General features: G+C 47.5%; 1 protein-coding gene across 4 annotated transcripts in view; it reads left to right on the top strand.

Annotated features, from left to right (window-relative positions):
- The window catches only part of LOC144163351 (uncharacterized), a 307,376-nt gene extending 296,812 nt beyond the window's left edge, over positions 1-10,564 (top strand). For all 4 annotated transcript variants that reach the window (XM_077694301.1, XM_077694302.1, XM_077694303.1 and 1 more), the window contains 2 exons: positions 2,571-2,769; positions 8,828-10,564. In XM_077694301.1, coding sequence (XP_077550427.1) covers positions 2,571-2,769; positions 8,828-8,911 — 283 coding nt within the window. In that variant the 3' untranslated portion in view covers positions 8,912-10,564. The remainder of the gene's footprint in view (positions 1-2,570; positions 2,770-8,827) is intronic.
- Positions 10,565-16,339: the final 5,775 nt, after the last annotated feature.

Genomic DNA, 16,339 nt, shown 5'->3' with positions numbered 1-16,339 from the left:
GGGACGTCGTGAGAGAACGCCACGGTTCAAAAACCGATCGTCGCCAGTATCGCCCAAGCGTAGTTATAGTGGTGAGGGAACGTCTCACGTAAGCAACGCATTTGCCTAACAATTTACCAATACATTTTTGTGGCATGTTCTTTGCCTGCATATCGATTTCAAAAAAGAAAAGAGGAACATGCATACATAATCGCGCTATTTTCACACCAGCCACTTTGCAAACGTTATACAGTGACGTTTTGTTGTTGCTGATCGGTGCGACGTAGATCCAGGCGCTAATATTGGTGCAAAATGTTCTTTTTTGGTTGTGCAGTTAAATTCGGCCCTAGAAACATTTGAAGCATTACCAAGACAGCGGCTTCGTTGACTGCATTTTGTTTAGATTTCTGATCACCATACAGCGGTTATTTAAAACCACAAGAAACAGGGCAGGTGTCTAAATGCACGCGTATTGTGGAGACGATGCTATTGCACGCCCCTCGAAAGGATTAAGTCCCTGGGAAATTACCGCGCTCCCAGCCTCGTTCCATTCCCGCTGTACGCGTTATCTGTGTCTTCGGCGACCTTGCCCACAAAGCACGCGCGTGCGCCCTTTTAAACGCGCAAGACAGCCTCGGGGCCACAGAGTTGCTTCCTGCCTTTGTCGGGTGACCCCCAACTGCTCTGTTTCCCGTCACACCCGGTCACAGTTGGCGCCACCAGAGCGCCGGAATCGTCTGGGTATTTCATCCTTTTCTACCCTCATCGCATAACGTGACAAACGCGAGTCACCAGGAGAATTCTCGGAGTAGCTGTACAGTGGGAATTGTCAGGGCCGAAACAAAACTGTGCGCAGTTACATCAGTCGGATGTGGCAGTTCGAGCATACGTTAAAACCTTGTCCAAACATGTCGGCACTTTGTCATAACCTCGTGCAAATACTAAGCAATGATTTCGGCAGTTCTTTTGCATCGTTTTTTTTAAAGATCACGTGACATTGGCACACTCCCTCGCAAACCTCAGATACCGAGGAGCTCTAGTTCATGCATGCATATACCTCCGTTTGGCCCACTCAACTATTATGGGCACTGATTTCTCTCGCTGCGCGGCCGTTTCGAGAGCCCCCCGAAGGTGTTCGAACGCATTGTTTATCTATATGACGCACTTCTAAGTCGGTATAGTCAGTTGTCAATGGAAAATTTTCGTCTAGAACAGGTATAACACTGTATTGTATGTATTATTGATACTGTATTATTGATACTGTATTATTGATACTGTATTATTGATACTGTATTATTGATACTGTTAGCCGCATTTAATTCTGGAGGCTTTTGCAGGATAGGAGGATACATGAATAATAAGCGTGCTCTTTTTGAACAATCCACAAAAGCAGAAACAAGGGTCAAGGTGAAAACAACAATATTAGCCAAATAGACTACACACATAAACACGTGGCAATTCAAACGATAACAATGATTTTGCATTACATATAGAAACTCATGAAAGTTTCAGCAATAGGGAGTAGAGAACACGTATCAAGGACTATTTAGCGAAAAGTTAAACAATTTAGAAGCAAAAATTATCAAGGGATGAACTAGTAACAATTTCATAAGGAAGAAAATTCTATTCTCTCATTACACATGGACAATGAGAGTATATAAAGAATTCATTGTGGAAACTGTGCTCTATAAGATGTTTATCGTGTTTTGTTTTTGTAGACCTGGAAACAAATGGAGTAATGAATTTCTTACAAGGTGTTTTTAGGCCGCCATGGATTAGTTGAAACCAAAATTTTAGGCGTAATTTTGGCGCGTTGACCCATTATAGGTAGTTCAGCTCGTCTGAGTAATTCCGTGGGGGAGGCCTAGCGTATATATATTTATTGTAGATGAAACGAATGGCCCTCCGCTGGACATTTTCTAGTTTAGCAATAAGGTGTGTTTTGTATGAGGGAACGAGCAGATTATACTATATTCCAGGATCGGTCGTACAAGCGATTTGTAAGCATATAATTTTGTATCAGGTGAGGCCAGACAAATTGACCTCTTAAGTGAATATAGCGAAGCAAGGGCTTTGTTGGTAACAAATTCTAGTTGTTTATCCCACTTTAAGTGGTCGGATATAATTATGCCGAGGTACTTATAGTCCCGAACCCTTTCTAATTGTGCTTGCCGAATTTCGTAGGGAAAGATCAGTGGTTCTTTTTTTCTACTCACTGTCATGGTAACGTTTTTTTTTTTGTGCATTAAGACATTTGCCATTCTTGGAACCAGCTTGCTGTTTTGGAGAGGGCCTGGTTAAGTGCAATCTGATCGTCTTGGGACGTGGGTACGATTCCCGTCCGCGGCGGACGCTTTTTGGATGGAAGCGAAATGCAGGAACTCCCGCGTGTCGATATTGTAGATGAAACAATGAAATCAGTTGTTAGAAGTGATTTTCCGCGTGTGTCCTTTTTCTGTGCCCCCGTTTGTGTAGTGCAAGTATCAGGATGGATCAATGCCAGCTAGACCGGCTTGCTGAGCCACTTAGCGCTCTCGTTATCAGGGCAACCGCAATAAGCGCACTGAAGCTTCCGCTGTCTGCCCGTGCAGGCGTCAGCGCCAGCGATTGCTGGGCCAATCGCAGCCCAACCTGAGCCTGCAGCTCGAAGGGAGCGCCGTCACCAGCCCCGAGCCCGAGCACGTGGTTGACGGGCCGCTGCTGCAGGGCGTCAACAGCAACCCGAGCCTCCCGGCGGCGGAGTTGGCCGCAGCCCCGGCGCTCTGCTCGTCGCCGGACAGCACCGCCAGTGTACGTATAGGTCGTATTCACTGGCGAGGCACGCATGCAGGCAGCCATGTGAGTGCTCCGTCACTGGTCATGTCGGGCTCCGCGGGATGGCCCTACTTGTCCGTGCTAAGCGCATGTTTTGTGTTGGACGTTCCAAACGGTACCCCACCGAACACAAAGTAATGCCTCGACTTCACAGTGAGCGCGATTAATAACATCTCTGTTGACCCCACCGTTGAGAATCGGGTTGAAACGGAGCAGACGACGCACGCCGGTGTTTTTTTCTTTGGCGTGTGGGCACAGCGGCCCATGTCTGTGGCCGTTTCCAGTGTTGCCAAGCGAAGAAATTGACAGCTAAACTTTTCAATGAATACCACCTATACTGCCTCGCAGCACGATGGCTTATGTTTGTGTTTAGGGTCTGCCACCAGTGCGTAGCCGCGCGCTGCCATCTTATCCTGTACTGGAAGCGCAACGTACAGTACCACCAAGAGCAAAATTTTACGGACCACGAAAGCAGCATTTTTGGGCTATTTCTCTCCCGCGTGGAACCCCGGGGTATTATGTGCGGTATTTTTGCAATTCAAGATCTCACATACGTAGAACAGTTTGTGGGCTGCTACCGCAACAGGAGTAACCTAAACTTGCCATTTTCGTTGTCCGCAAACTTTTGTACACTTTTATAAACCTTTGTGGTCCATAAACTTTTGACTGTACGCTTTTTCCCTCCGGAGTCGGGCCGCGCCGGGATATACTAATGCGTAGCAGCGTTCATTTGCAGACCAAAATGCATGGTTGGCGGAGTTGGCTCATTTAATCGATATTATAGCGTAAATTCGGGTAATTGGGCGAACGGACTTTTGAAAAACAAAGCAATATAAAAAAAAAATGGGTAGGGTAAATTTTGCAAAATTCTAGGAGTGGACTTACGATATCCAAAATACGGAATTTATACGTCTTCCCCACAAAAAGGGCAAAATTGTTACAACCGGGAAAAGAACGACGGAAACACGAGTAAAAAAATGTGAGAATGGGCCAACCGCGCAACGCCCTGCATTTTCGCAGAAATGCACAAGTGGCGGAAGTAACCAACTAATCATTATAATAATAGCGTAAACTGAGATAATCGGTCGAACTGAATATTGAAAAATAAAAAATGCGACAAATAGAAACAAATTTTAAAAAATGCCAAAGCGCACTGACAAAGTCAAAGATATGTATTTTATACAACTCCCCCATAAAAGGAACATGAAAATAAGAAAAAGTGCGATTAACGTTGGAATACGAATAAAAAATCGCGAGGAAGTACCCATCGCGGAACGCCCTGCATTTTCACAAAAACTTTTAATTAGCGGAGTTAAGTCTGTTGATCACTGTAATAGTGCGAACGTACGTCATCGTCGAAAAGAAACAAAGGGAAGCTATGGAACAGCAATAGAAATAACCCGACGTATTTAGCCACCGATAGCCGAATTTGGCTATAAAAATTCAGGATGGAGGCAAGCGGCGCACGATTGCGGCGCATATGCTCAGCATTTTTTCTTTGACAGGGAAAGAGTGCAGCGCGCTCGTCTGTCACCTAGTAGTCTCTTTCATTTGGTTGTCCAGTGCATTTCTGGGAAGTTCGTAGGCATCTCCACAACTGTTCTCACAATGGAAAATTTGTGGTCCAAACTAATACGGTGCAGCTCTGGAGTAGTTACGAGCAGTCCAAAATTGCAAAACGACAATTGATTGGTCTAGTTTGGTCGACAGTCTTCGTGATCTGGTAAGATGGGGCCGAAACTGTGCGGTCTAGGTTAAATACACGCAGTGAAGACGCCAGGGAAGTCGATTTTCGAGCTCCCGACTGTGCACGTCAGCCTCCTTGACGGCTTCTTTGAAGTTTGTTCTCTTTGCAGTTCATTGCGGGGCACAAGCTCGCTTTATTAAACGTTATGAAGTACGAGAACCTTGCGTGACTGTCATGCCCACCTTACAAATTACACGAGTCCGTGCTCAATACGCTTGAAACAGATTGGACACGTTTGTCACCGGTGCACATTATAGGGGCGGAAGAGGATATGAAGCAAGCTCGGTTCGATAAAAATATTGCTTTGTCCCGACAACAATGATATCAGTTCTTTTGTTTTGCGAACTTTATGGAGGAGGGGTGGATTTAATGATAGAGAGAAGTCAGCCTGGCAGCGAGCTTGGCTTGCTACTCCATAGAACTTGAGAGGGGCAGAAGTGGGCGAAAGAAGCGAATACGCAAAAACGCATACAGACACTAACAGACGCAGGTTAGCACACAGAAACTGGTAGGCGCAGGAACGCACACGCAGCGCAGGCGTAGTAGTAAAGTCAAGGCAAACGTTCAGTGTTTCGTTCTGGCCGGAGTCACGGAGAGGTGACACCAAGGCCCCTGCATTCCTTGCTGCCACGGCAGTTGAGCGCCATGGACCGATGACGTCGCGTAGTTTCAGTGCTGCATCAGCACGCAGTCCTAACGTTGTCTTTGTGGTTAGCCGTGGAGTGTCAAAACGGGGACACACGCACAGTACGTGTTCTATGTACTCATGAACAGTGCGAGCGTGACAGTGAGGGGAGGCAACTCGGCGCGTCATGTGCAATTAGTGGTTGGTAAAAGCAACGTTGAGGCGAATGCGGTGATCAACTGCTTCGTCGCGCTTTCTTAGGCCACACGGCATTCGGAAAGTGCAAGCGGGATGAATTCTATGCAATGGCTGAATTTTTTTAAAGTGCAGAGCACATTAGGGGCTCGCCTTGTCGTCGTAGCTCGCTCGCTGGACCCAAGTAGAGCCACACGGCGTTCCGTCGTCGCGGCATTCCACGGAGGCTTCGAAAGCCAAGCGGTTTATATAGTCATAAGCATTCGAAACGCGTGAAACGCTGGCACTTGTCATACATATCCCCGTTGTTTAGCCCAAATAAATCCGTAGGTACATTTGAGGCAAAATATACGTAATTAACCGACAGCGCCCGCGTTCATTTAGTTAGGAACGCTCGTTGGGTTGGTTTTAACTATGGTAAGCGAAAAAAAATGGCAGTGCAACGCTGGCACGTGCGGGAGGAAAAGCAAGCACTAAAAGAACAGAACTCCCGCTGGCACAGTTTCAGGCAGGGGGGCGCGCGAGCACTGCGAAGGCGGGAAATTTGAACTGCATTTGGTGGTAGCAGCGAGCGGATAACGGCGCCACAGCCCATTATGACGAATCACTGCTCTGCACTTCCGACAGCTTTCACATTGAGTGGAACGGCTTTAATTTTTTATCTGTCCGTCAATAGCGATAGTTGTAACTGCCGCGCGACAGACAACTAACGGAGATATTAAGGAAAACAGGTGCAACAGTGGCGACTTTTCCCGCAGTTTGTTGCTGACGTCACAGATACTCGTCCGTGCCATTGGCGGCCGCCAAGACACATGACTGAATTGGGGCTTCTAGTCTTGTCTCGTCGTAAATTGAGCACGGACGCTAAGTTATCACACTGATAACTACGGTTTTACTGCTGGCCCATACTGCGTCACTGTGGCGCGAAATTTGAAAGCTTGGCTTCTCTTTACATCTCGCGTTTATATTTCTAGGCTAAACATACGCATTTCCAGGCTGGAATGGAGCTGAGTGAGTTACCGAAGGCTAGTTCTTCCGCATTGAACAAAGTTGTATGTTGTCTTCATGGCCCCTTTAACGTAGAGTCATGGACAAATGCAATGCGAACACGCAAATATGAACCAGACAACAGGCAAAATTGAAAAATACTGTTCGTTGAGGTCCAGTAAGGGCGCAATATTGGTATGATTGGACAGCCGAATTTCCCAGCATCGTTTCTGTAATTAAGCCAAGCGCCATTTGACTGTCATGGAGAGAAATCGCGCTATTTGTGTGTCATGGTTTATATTCTAGTGATCGCGTTTCATTTGTCCGTGAGTGTACGCCATACGGACTTCACTGTAGCGCGGCACGGAGTCAGTCATGCCTTGAACGTCAGACACATTTCCAAAGTCAATTAAACAATGGCTGTTGGCGCGTCCTGGTCCAAGAAGCAAGTCGTGATGCTGAGACACCGCATTCGCTTCATTCAACGCCACGTCGATTCGGGTGCGCCTAAGCCTTCTTCTGACACAACTAGGATAAGTTCTGCTACTTAGAGTCGTTACTTTGTTACCCCGGATAAGTTATGTTACTTTTGTGGCGCGCTTCGCCGTAGATTAGCGGCCAAAGCATTCCTCTACCAATCTCTTCCCGCTGCAGTTCGGCGATGGGACAGTAATTATTCAAATTTAGCGCGCGCCGCATAACGAGTGGCAGGGACGAAAGCAAGACCAAACCATACCACATTGAGTGCAAAGCGATACGAACTAGCCCTTACACCAGCTCTTGTTACTCTTTGCGCAACAGGCTAACGGCACAGTGATGCCTCTTTAGGGATTCAGTGCGTCGCGGATGCGCACCAAGGCGGTACGACGCCGTGTCATCGCCTGCGCTACCGCGTGGTCCTGCAGGACCTTGGCGGCGTGAGTGCGCGCTATCGGTGCACCACATCGGCGGCGTCCTTTTGACTCCGCCCCGCTCGCCTTGGCTGGCGCCGATACTAGGCAGATTGGGATCGCTACGCCGCCGACGCCCGCTCCAACTGAACACTCGAACTGAAAGGCAATTGAACGGCGTCGAATTCTGATAAATCTGTTGTTATTTTATAATTTTTTTAGTCTCTCTTCTTTTCGGGGGGCGGGGAGGGGGGGGGGGGGGGGGTTTAGGTGGTGCGGCCACAGCCGCTCGATGAAAGAGATGTCTGCTTTTCATCGAGCGGCCGTGGTGAGCGTATCAACGAGACCGCAAATTCGCTCTAATTTTTTGTGCTTACGTAACAGAAACACTGGGAACGCTCATTGAACTATTTATCTGGCCATGGAACCACAAAGACAGTGCGTTGTGGGGCTCTAAAGCTCTTGGTGGTTTCCTGAAAAAAAACTCCTGACTAGACACCTTGTGACTGCCTCTCTCGCTGTTTTTGTTGTTGTTGTTGTTGTTGTTGTTGTTGTTGTTGTCTATTTTGTGAGCATGTGTTCATCCGTTGTTTGTTTGTTTCTTTTTATTACGATTTATACACGCATATGACCCTCATCGCATATTCACCAACCATCTGAAGATCTGAAGTAGCACGCCCAGCATTGGGCAAGGCTGACCCACTCGGTCTCATTAAATAATTCTCTCTCTCTCTACGACGTTTTGTCTTGCGAAGCAACCGCGCTGGTATGAAGAAGTGTGTCCGTATCCTGTTTTTATACTAAGGCAATTATCGTAACTGAAGGCACACCGATTTTTCGACCGCACTTTCTCTTTATGTCGGAGGCAAAAATTGCAGTACGTGGCAAGGCTGGTCGAAGTGTATAGGCTGTGGAGACCGTTTCATCCTTCTTGCACTCGCAATCACGAACGTCACTCACTTCCAACCAACGCCTTCCTTAGGCGCTTTACAACTTATTGTCGTTGTTTTTTTTTTTCTTTTTTTTTTGTCGTGGCACATACCCGCGTGGGGGATTGGCCAGGAATCGGGCGTAAGGAGGGCTAATGCGCCCGCCTAAAACAATTGTAACTTAGATACCGAACCATTTGATTGCAGAAAGAGCGCGTTACCACAAGAGGACAACACTTGGCCACCCGCCGCGGTGGCTCAGTGGCTAAGGCGTTGTGCTGCTGAGCACAAGGACGCGGGTTCGATTCCCGGCCTCGGCGGCCGCTTTTCTGATGGAGGCGGGAAGCAAAAACGCCCTTGTGTACGAGATTTCGGCGCACGTTAAAGATACCCAGGTGGTCAAAATTAACCCGGAGTCCTCCACTACGGCGCGCCTCATCGCTTGCGTCGCGTCGGCGCGGCAAACCCTATAATCAATCAATCAAAACAACACTTTGCCGTGCGTGCGTGCGTGCGCGTCAGTGCGCCCGTTGGAGTTGGCCAGCAGCTCGAGGATTGAGGCGATTTTCAGGACTGGCACGTCTTAGAATCGAGGGATTGTGAATGAATGAATGAATGAATGAATGAATTAATGATCTATGTGTTCACTCTTCCCTCGCAGGCATCCAGCGTTCCACGTCGTCGCAGCGCCCTCATCGCCCAATGGGAACAAAGGATTCAGAGCACGGACGTCGCCAAGTCGTAAGAAGACGAAAGAGATGGAGAAAACAGAAACGCCATATATCCCTGGTACACATACTATAAATGTATAAAAACCTCTATATTAGTTGTCGTGCGCCCCGAGTGGCGCGAGGTACTTTTTTTAACCGACTTTGTTTTGATCTTAAGTATTTTTGTGAATGGTTGTTTTTTTTTTCTTTTAAAGGGCGCTCGTATATCCCGCGTGAATTTAGTTTTGTGAACGCTAGGTCGGTCTTACTATGTTGATTACACGTGTTTTGCGAAGAGCAGCTTGTATCGAGTTGTGAAAGAAGTTGAGGAACAACACTGTAGGTTGTGTAAAATGACGTTGTGATCCCTGTGTAGTGTTTCTTGCATTTTTTTTCTGCGTTTTCGTTGATGTTGTTGTGCTTTGGAAGTACAGTCGTACACGTTTTGCAGAGATGCTCCTGATTGCATCTTCAAGCCGCGTCTAAAGGTATGAGCATTCTTTTCGAGTGTGACGGCTCCTGGTGCAAAGTTTTGCTTCTCGAAACGCTCCGACGCTGTTTTCGTCATGATAATTCTTCTCAGGATCAAAGCCGTGCGAGAATTCCCATTTCGAACGTTTGGAGTACTCTGCGCTTGTTCCGTATGCTAGAATGTCTGTGGCACTACAGCCATCCTTTGAAACGTGAGTATAGAAACGAAGAATAATGGCAGTAAGCAATGGTAACCTTTTCAGTCGATTTTTAGATTTATTCAACACGATACTGTTTGAACGAAGCTTGGTATGTCGGTTACGATAGCAATCACCGTTAATCGTTGCTGTAGCCGTACAATCACACCCAGCGCGGTGAATAAGCCACGAGGCTAGAAGCGTAGAGCGTAGTTTGCGCCGCCAAGCCCCCGTTTCGAAAAGGCCTCAGCGGAACGCATAAATTTGCCCCGGGTGGTTGGTTCTAGCTTCCCGGCGTTTTTCCAAACGCCGCGCACCAAAATGCTCCTGTCTCGGAGATTAACAAGTAGATAACAAGTACTTTTGGGGCGAAGTACCTTGTGTGGATCGTCGATTCTGTGTAATACAGGGATAAGGTAAAGTCAGCACTCGCTGCGCGGCGTTGGAAGCGCGAAATGTTCATTGCGCCCGCTGGAAAATAATCCCATGCAGTGCAGGGTGCTGCGAGCCTTCTGTATTCATCCGTCCTATGCCCGGTGCCGTTCTGTTCCGTTATCTTCCCGTTGATGTTAATGCGGGGTAGCGGGCGCTGTGAGTCCGTTAGAGATAAAACGTGCTTAGAATTGCGAGTCACTTTGATCCTTGAAGTGCCTTCTCTACAGCTACGTGCTGCTTCCGTAGTGCCGACTTTGTACACGTGTGTTTGCCTTTCTTGAATTCCGAGCGCGGCGTTCGTTGTATTTGGCGCGCCCTATGTATGTTTCTGCTGGCTCTTCATTTTTACCCGTCTTTTTGTGTATGTGTTGGTGGGTGCTTGAAAAAGTGTACCGCTGCGGAAGCGTGAGGCGCAAGGACACACTATCTACGCGCACCGCCCGGTGAAGTAGGCCCTTGGAAATAATGAAATGGTGGAGTGTTTCCTTCCTCGCTAGTGGAGAGGGAAAGTGAGATGTATGAGCGCTCGTGGTGAGGTCTTCTCGAAACGTGTGCGTTGAAAGTGACATGCAGCCATGAATGCAAGTGGAAAAATAAAAAACAAAAAACAAAAGGCTCACACACCTACAAAAAGGCTTCATACGCCAGGAAAGGTGCTCCCGGACTGCGCTCGTGTGAAAGATAAGCAATGCCCCCTGTCGTCCTATAAAACTTGGAATGGAGGCACAGACTCTGTCGAATTTCAGTCCAAATAAGAAACGGAGGCGTTCGTTCGTCGTGTGAAACCGATATTCTACTTAATTCGCACTTTATTTTTTTTTTTCAATTCGATCAAAACAAGGTTAGGCGGCCGTGTTCATTTATTTCCGTAAATTATTGCAAAACGTGAACGAAAAAAGCACAGGAAACGCACCCTGCTTTCTCTAAGGATACACGCGAGGCTTAGCCACGATTTAAATATAAACAATAACGATGCTCCAGTACACTTTGATGAAAAATTCCTGCTACGTAGCCTCACTTTGCATTCGATCTGCAGTGTGCCTATATCTTTTGATTACATGGGGTAGACCTTGACCCTCCGTCTTACCGATTTTCTTTTGCGTCGGTGACAATTTGCGCCAGTTCGCCTTGCGCCAGTTATGTGCGCCAATATGCGCCAATTCAGTTATAGCCGTAAATCATCTTGGCACCATAGCAGCCGATGCAACCGAGTGCTAACTTGGATGATGATTCTCCTGACATAGTGCAAGCCGATGTGACCGCCAAAACGGAGCTACCTGCCTGTTGTTTTTGGCATCGTTTAACGCTTTTTCGAGAATTTGGCGGATAAATTACTTTTATTTTATGCGCCACTGCCATTAAGTCAAAATGTGGTTAAACGTGAATTGCAGGGAAGAAACATCGTAAGTTTGGCCTGCTATATATACGGCAGTTCCACTTGTCCAGGGCCTGTGTTTTTTGGTTTCGTTCTAGATGAATGGCTGTGACTGTGTTGATTTCCCTTTAGCAGGCTGGGTTGACCAGTCCTTAGAATAAAGAATGTTTATGCTGAGGGAAGTGTTATTAATTTTTAACCTGTGCATTTGTAGGAGGGCGCTTTACTACTAACCTCGTGCCGCCATTTTTAGTGAGACATGTATTTTTTATAAGCGTAATAAAGGAATTACAAACGCTACGCGCAACTTCTCTGTGTTACATTTCTTGCATGCCACGTGCTGAAAGAAAAAAAAAACATTTTAAAGAATGCTGCGCTTCGATATTGGCCGTAGTCGTCAACCGACGGGCACTCAGGTAAACATCGGGAACTGCCGATTGCTTTGGTCAAAAAGTTCTGATTCCTACGTACTACCACAGTCCTTCAATGCTGTACTGGTACTACCTTGATCACAGTTAGGGTGAACACGGGAGCGCGTGTCATTCCGTGCGCGGGAGCCGCCTGTCGGCGTTTCGGGTAACTTCGCAGGCGCATCACATATCCTCGTTGCAAACGAACTGCGCTTGCGTGCGAAGTTACCCGGAACGCCGACAGGGTCGACCGGGGCAGCGCGCAAAGTTAAACAGCAAACCAATTGCGGTTATAGCCAAAAGCATAGAGGCTGACATAGAAAGAAATCCTGGAGAAGAGTGGGAATATGACAGGCTCATCAAGACTATGCAGGAAAAAATAGTCAAAGCAGAGGGGGCCAATCGATGGAGAGGAAAAAAATACCCAAAAGCTGGTGGATCAAAGAAATCAAGGCGGCGATAGAGAGGCATTAAAAGGCGTCTAGAGAGCACAGGCAGGCCAAGAGGATGGGGAGACATCAGGAGGAGGTGGACCTAAAATGGGAGCAGTATAAGCAAACGAAACAGGAAGTGCAGCAATTAGTGCAAGCGAAAATAAAGGGGGACAGCGAGCGACGGGTAGCGCAAATACGAGGAAGGGGTAGAGACGCGCCGAAAAGGTTTTGGAACCATGTGCAGGCATTAGGGAAACGTACGAGTCCCACAGAAAGCGGTACTATAGAAAACGAGCAGGGGCAGATACTCAAGTGAGAGGAAGCATTGTCATACCTACACAAAATCATCACGGAGGTGGATGAAGAGGCCCCGCAGCGACACAGAGATGTCGCGGCGGGTAGGCCGGAATGTCTGGAGGTAGATGGGGACAAGCTGAAATGGAAAAGAGCAGAGGAAAAGGTCCCCAAGAATACCGCGGCAGGCACGGATGGCATACCGATGGAGTTGATTAACCAGTTAGGGCTAAAGAGCAAGGGAAAGCTACTGCAAGCCATCAGAACAAGGATAGAAGAAAAGGCAATACCGGCCGCGTCGCAAATGAGCAGGATGAACTTAGTGTACAAGGGCAAAGGAGTCAGGACAAACCCAAGCTCGTATAGGCCAGTAACCGTCACGTCAGTGCTGTACAGGTTAACAATGCAGGCAATGAAGTTCGAACTAGAGCACTGGGTGGAAGAAAATAGGTTATTAGGGGAGCTTCAAAATGGGTTTCGAAAGGACAGAAGACTAGACAACTTATTCGTGGTAAGCCAATGCATAGAGGTGGCGAAGATGCAAAACCGACCTTTGCGGTTAGCCTTTCTGGACATTAAAGCAACGCATGATAATGTAGACAGGGAGCGCCTTTGGAGTATCCTGGAGGACGAGGGAGTTGGGGCAGAATTCATTAGCTATACCGGGAGAACCAAGTGCAAATAGTGTGGGAGGGGGTAACATACAATAGGCCTGTATACACCTACAAGGGTTTGAAACAAGGATGTCCTCTCTCTCCGCTGCTGTTCATGATCTACATGGCGGGATTAGAAAGGAAGCTAGAAGTCAGCACGCTGGGGTTCGACTTATCCTACATGAAAAACGGGCAGGTGGTGGAACAACGGGTTCCGGGACTAATGTATGCAGACGACATATTGTTGACGGCGGACAACCGGATAAGTATGCAGGGCTTGATGGATATATGCGGTGAAAAGCGACGCACCTAGGGCTATCCTTTAGCACAGAAAAATCGGGGATCATGGTCTTTAATGACGGCGAGGAGCACAAAACAGTATCAGTGCAGCAAGTAGAAATACCACTGGTGAAAGAGTATAAATATTTAGGAGTATGGCTGAACAACAGCGAAGATTACACGCAGGCGCATGAGGCTCACCTTAAGACGAAAGGAAGACGGAATGCGGCTATAATGAAGCATAGAGCCCTCTGGGGACACAGCAAATACGAGGTGGTAAGGGGAGTCTGGAAAGGGGTCATGGTACCAGGATTAACTTTCGCTAATTCGGTTCTGTGCATGAAACCAGAGACCCAAGCGAGCCTGGAGGTAAATCAGAGGGCGGTAGGCAGATTGGCCCTAGGGGCCCACAGCAAAACTACAAATGAAGCGGTACAAGGCGATATGGGCTGGTCGTCTTTCGAGGCGAGGGAGGCGCAGAGCAAGATAAAGTTTGAGGAGCTACTTCGTGACATGGAGGACGAAAAATGGGCCGCGAGGGTGTTTAAGTACCTGTATATGAGGAGCGTGGACACGCGGTGGAGACGGAGGACCAGACAGATGACCAAGAGGTACGGAAAGTCGGTATGGGAAAGTGGGGTTTACACAACAGTTAAAAAGCAGGTAAAGGCAGCAGAGACGACGAAGCGGGCACAGAAAATGGAAGCGAAAAAAATCCTGGAGACTTATAGGGCAGAGAAACGGGAAATTAAGGAGGGATTCTATGGCAATACGAGAGGCAGTGCGTTGCTCTTCGAGGCACGGGCAGGTTGCCTGAGAACCCGGACAAACACGGGTAGCTACAGGCAGCAGGATGAAACGTGTGCATGCTGCGGCAGTGATCGGGAAACTATAGACCATATTGTCAGGAGCTGCACAGAGATACGGCCACCGCGGGGTGAGGGGGAAACGACGCTGGCGGAGGCTTTGGGATTTGGGGTGAGGGGGAACCTCAACTTCAAGGCCATAGAGGTGACGAAGAGGCGACTGGAGTAGTGGTGGAGGAAAAGTAGAGAAGGGATGGGATATAGGTTAGCTATAAGTTAGGTTAGCTGGGAGTAGGGCAAGTAAATGTAATAAAACAGGCAAGTCGGTTGCTGACAACCGACGCCCCGATTCAAAGGGAAAGCCACTAATCATCATCATCATCATCATCACATCCGATCCCGTGTTCACCGTAACTGTGATCAAGATAGTACAAAGATCTGAGCTGCACTATCGAAGAACACGGATATTGCGTCTAGCTGGTCGTAACACGCAAAAAGAGAACGCTTTCCAAGAATACAGAGAACGATAACTAGACCGCTGCACACCGAACACATGCATACAACAAGTGCATATCAATACAGAAAGGCCGCAGACTCTTTCCAGAATTTGGGGCTTATCTAGACGTAAACACCAGCTGTCAGAGTTTTCACGTTTACATATACCACCAAGCTGCTGCGGCATGGTCACTGGGTTATGCGGTCACTTCAAGAGCAGCAGCTATAATTTCTTGAATGTTTATTGAAATAAAGCCAGCAATCGGGGAAACAGCAACAAACAGCAGTCGGGAGAGTAGCAAAGTATGGCCTTTCACTTGCCAACGTGTGTTAGAGACGCGTACTGAGTGAAGCCTGCGTGAGTGATTTGAGCATTCCAATTAAAGAAGCATCAATCAGGTAAGTAGAAATGCATGGCCTTCTACTTTCCAACGTGTGTGTGTACACACACACACACACACACACACACACACACACACACACACACAGAGAGAGAGAGAGAGAGAGAGAGAGAGAGAGAGAGAGAGAGAGAGAGAGAGAGAGAGAGAGAGAGAGAGAGAGAGAGAGAGAGAGAGAGAGAGAGAGAGAGAGAGAGAGAGAGAGAGAGAGAGAGAGAGAGAGAGAGAGAGAGAGAGAGAGAGCGACGCAGCTTGCCGGTGACCATGAGGGGACGCGTTCGCAATGGAACTCTAAAGCTTTTCCAGCCACTACACGGGATGGAGTACCATCGTAATTTTTTTGGACTGTTGAATCACTAGACAATTATATATCACTGCTACGCTGCTTTGGGGGGTTTTTTAAGAAAACATATTTCACCATATTTAGTTCCACAATGTCGTTTTTTATTAGATGTGAAGGAAGGAAAACACCTTTTTATTTTATATATATTTTTTTAAACAGAGGTCTCCGCGCTGATAAGTCGGTCGAACGTCTGCCGAACTTCCCATTTCTTGTCGTCCGAGAGGAAGCACGCAGAAACGGGCGACTGGTTCTGTGCGGAGGATAAAAAATAATTTCAGCACGGTAAATCAAGAACAGTTGCAGAGAATGAAATCGGTGGACTACAAATGTTTGGAAATTAATGCATACGCACAAGGTTAGTTGTTTTTACGTGCGCAGACCCAGAAATATGTTAAAAAAAAAAGGCCGAGATATCAGGACCGGCGACGGTGGTATCGCGCTGCAAGTAGTATCAAATGAGTCGGCCATTCAGCAAAGCTAATGCTTATCTTTGCGTTTCCGTTCATGGTTGCACCCCTGCGGCTTAGCCAAACGAGTATTTGCTGCCGATGGAGACTCGGCGCATAAGCGCACAATTAATGCTCGACTAGCTTAAATTTTTTGCTTGGCGCTAAAACGCACTGGAACTTCCATTTTACGTTTTCCGTTCAGGCCGTATTCCCCGCGTCGGCCCGTGAACATGTTCTTACAGTGGCTTTCAAAAGGTAGCAACCAGATCGGTCCGCTTTCTGTCCTCAACAATACCTTTTATTGCGCTAAGAAGTGGTAATGGGTCCTACACTTGAAAAAATATATATACATAGGAGCAGCCCATCAAAGCGTTTATATCACCAATTTTTAAGCATTTATTATTCAAAGGAAGTGTTCTCGATC

This window comes from Haemaphysalis longicornis, unplaced genomic scaffold (assembly GCF_048455015.1).
Source record: "Haemaphysalis longicornis isolate Haplotype H1 unplaced genomic scaffold, Haemaphysalis longicornis Haplotype H1 scaffold_12, whole genome shotgun sequence".
NCBI lineage: Eukaryota > Metazoa > Arthropoda > Arachnida > Ixodida > Ixodidae > Haemaphysalis > Haemaphysalis longicornis.
Note: the sequence above shows the minus strand (reverse complement) of the source record. Positions and strands in the feature narration are given on the sequence as shown.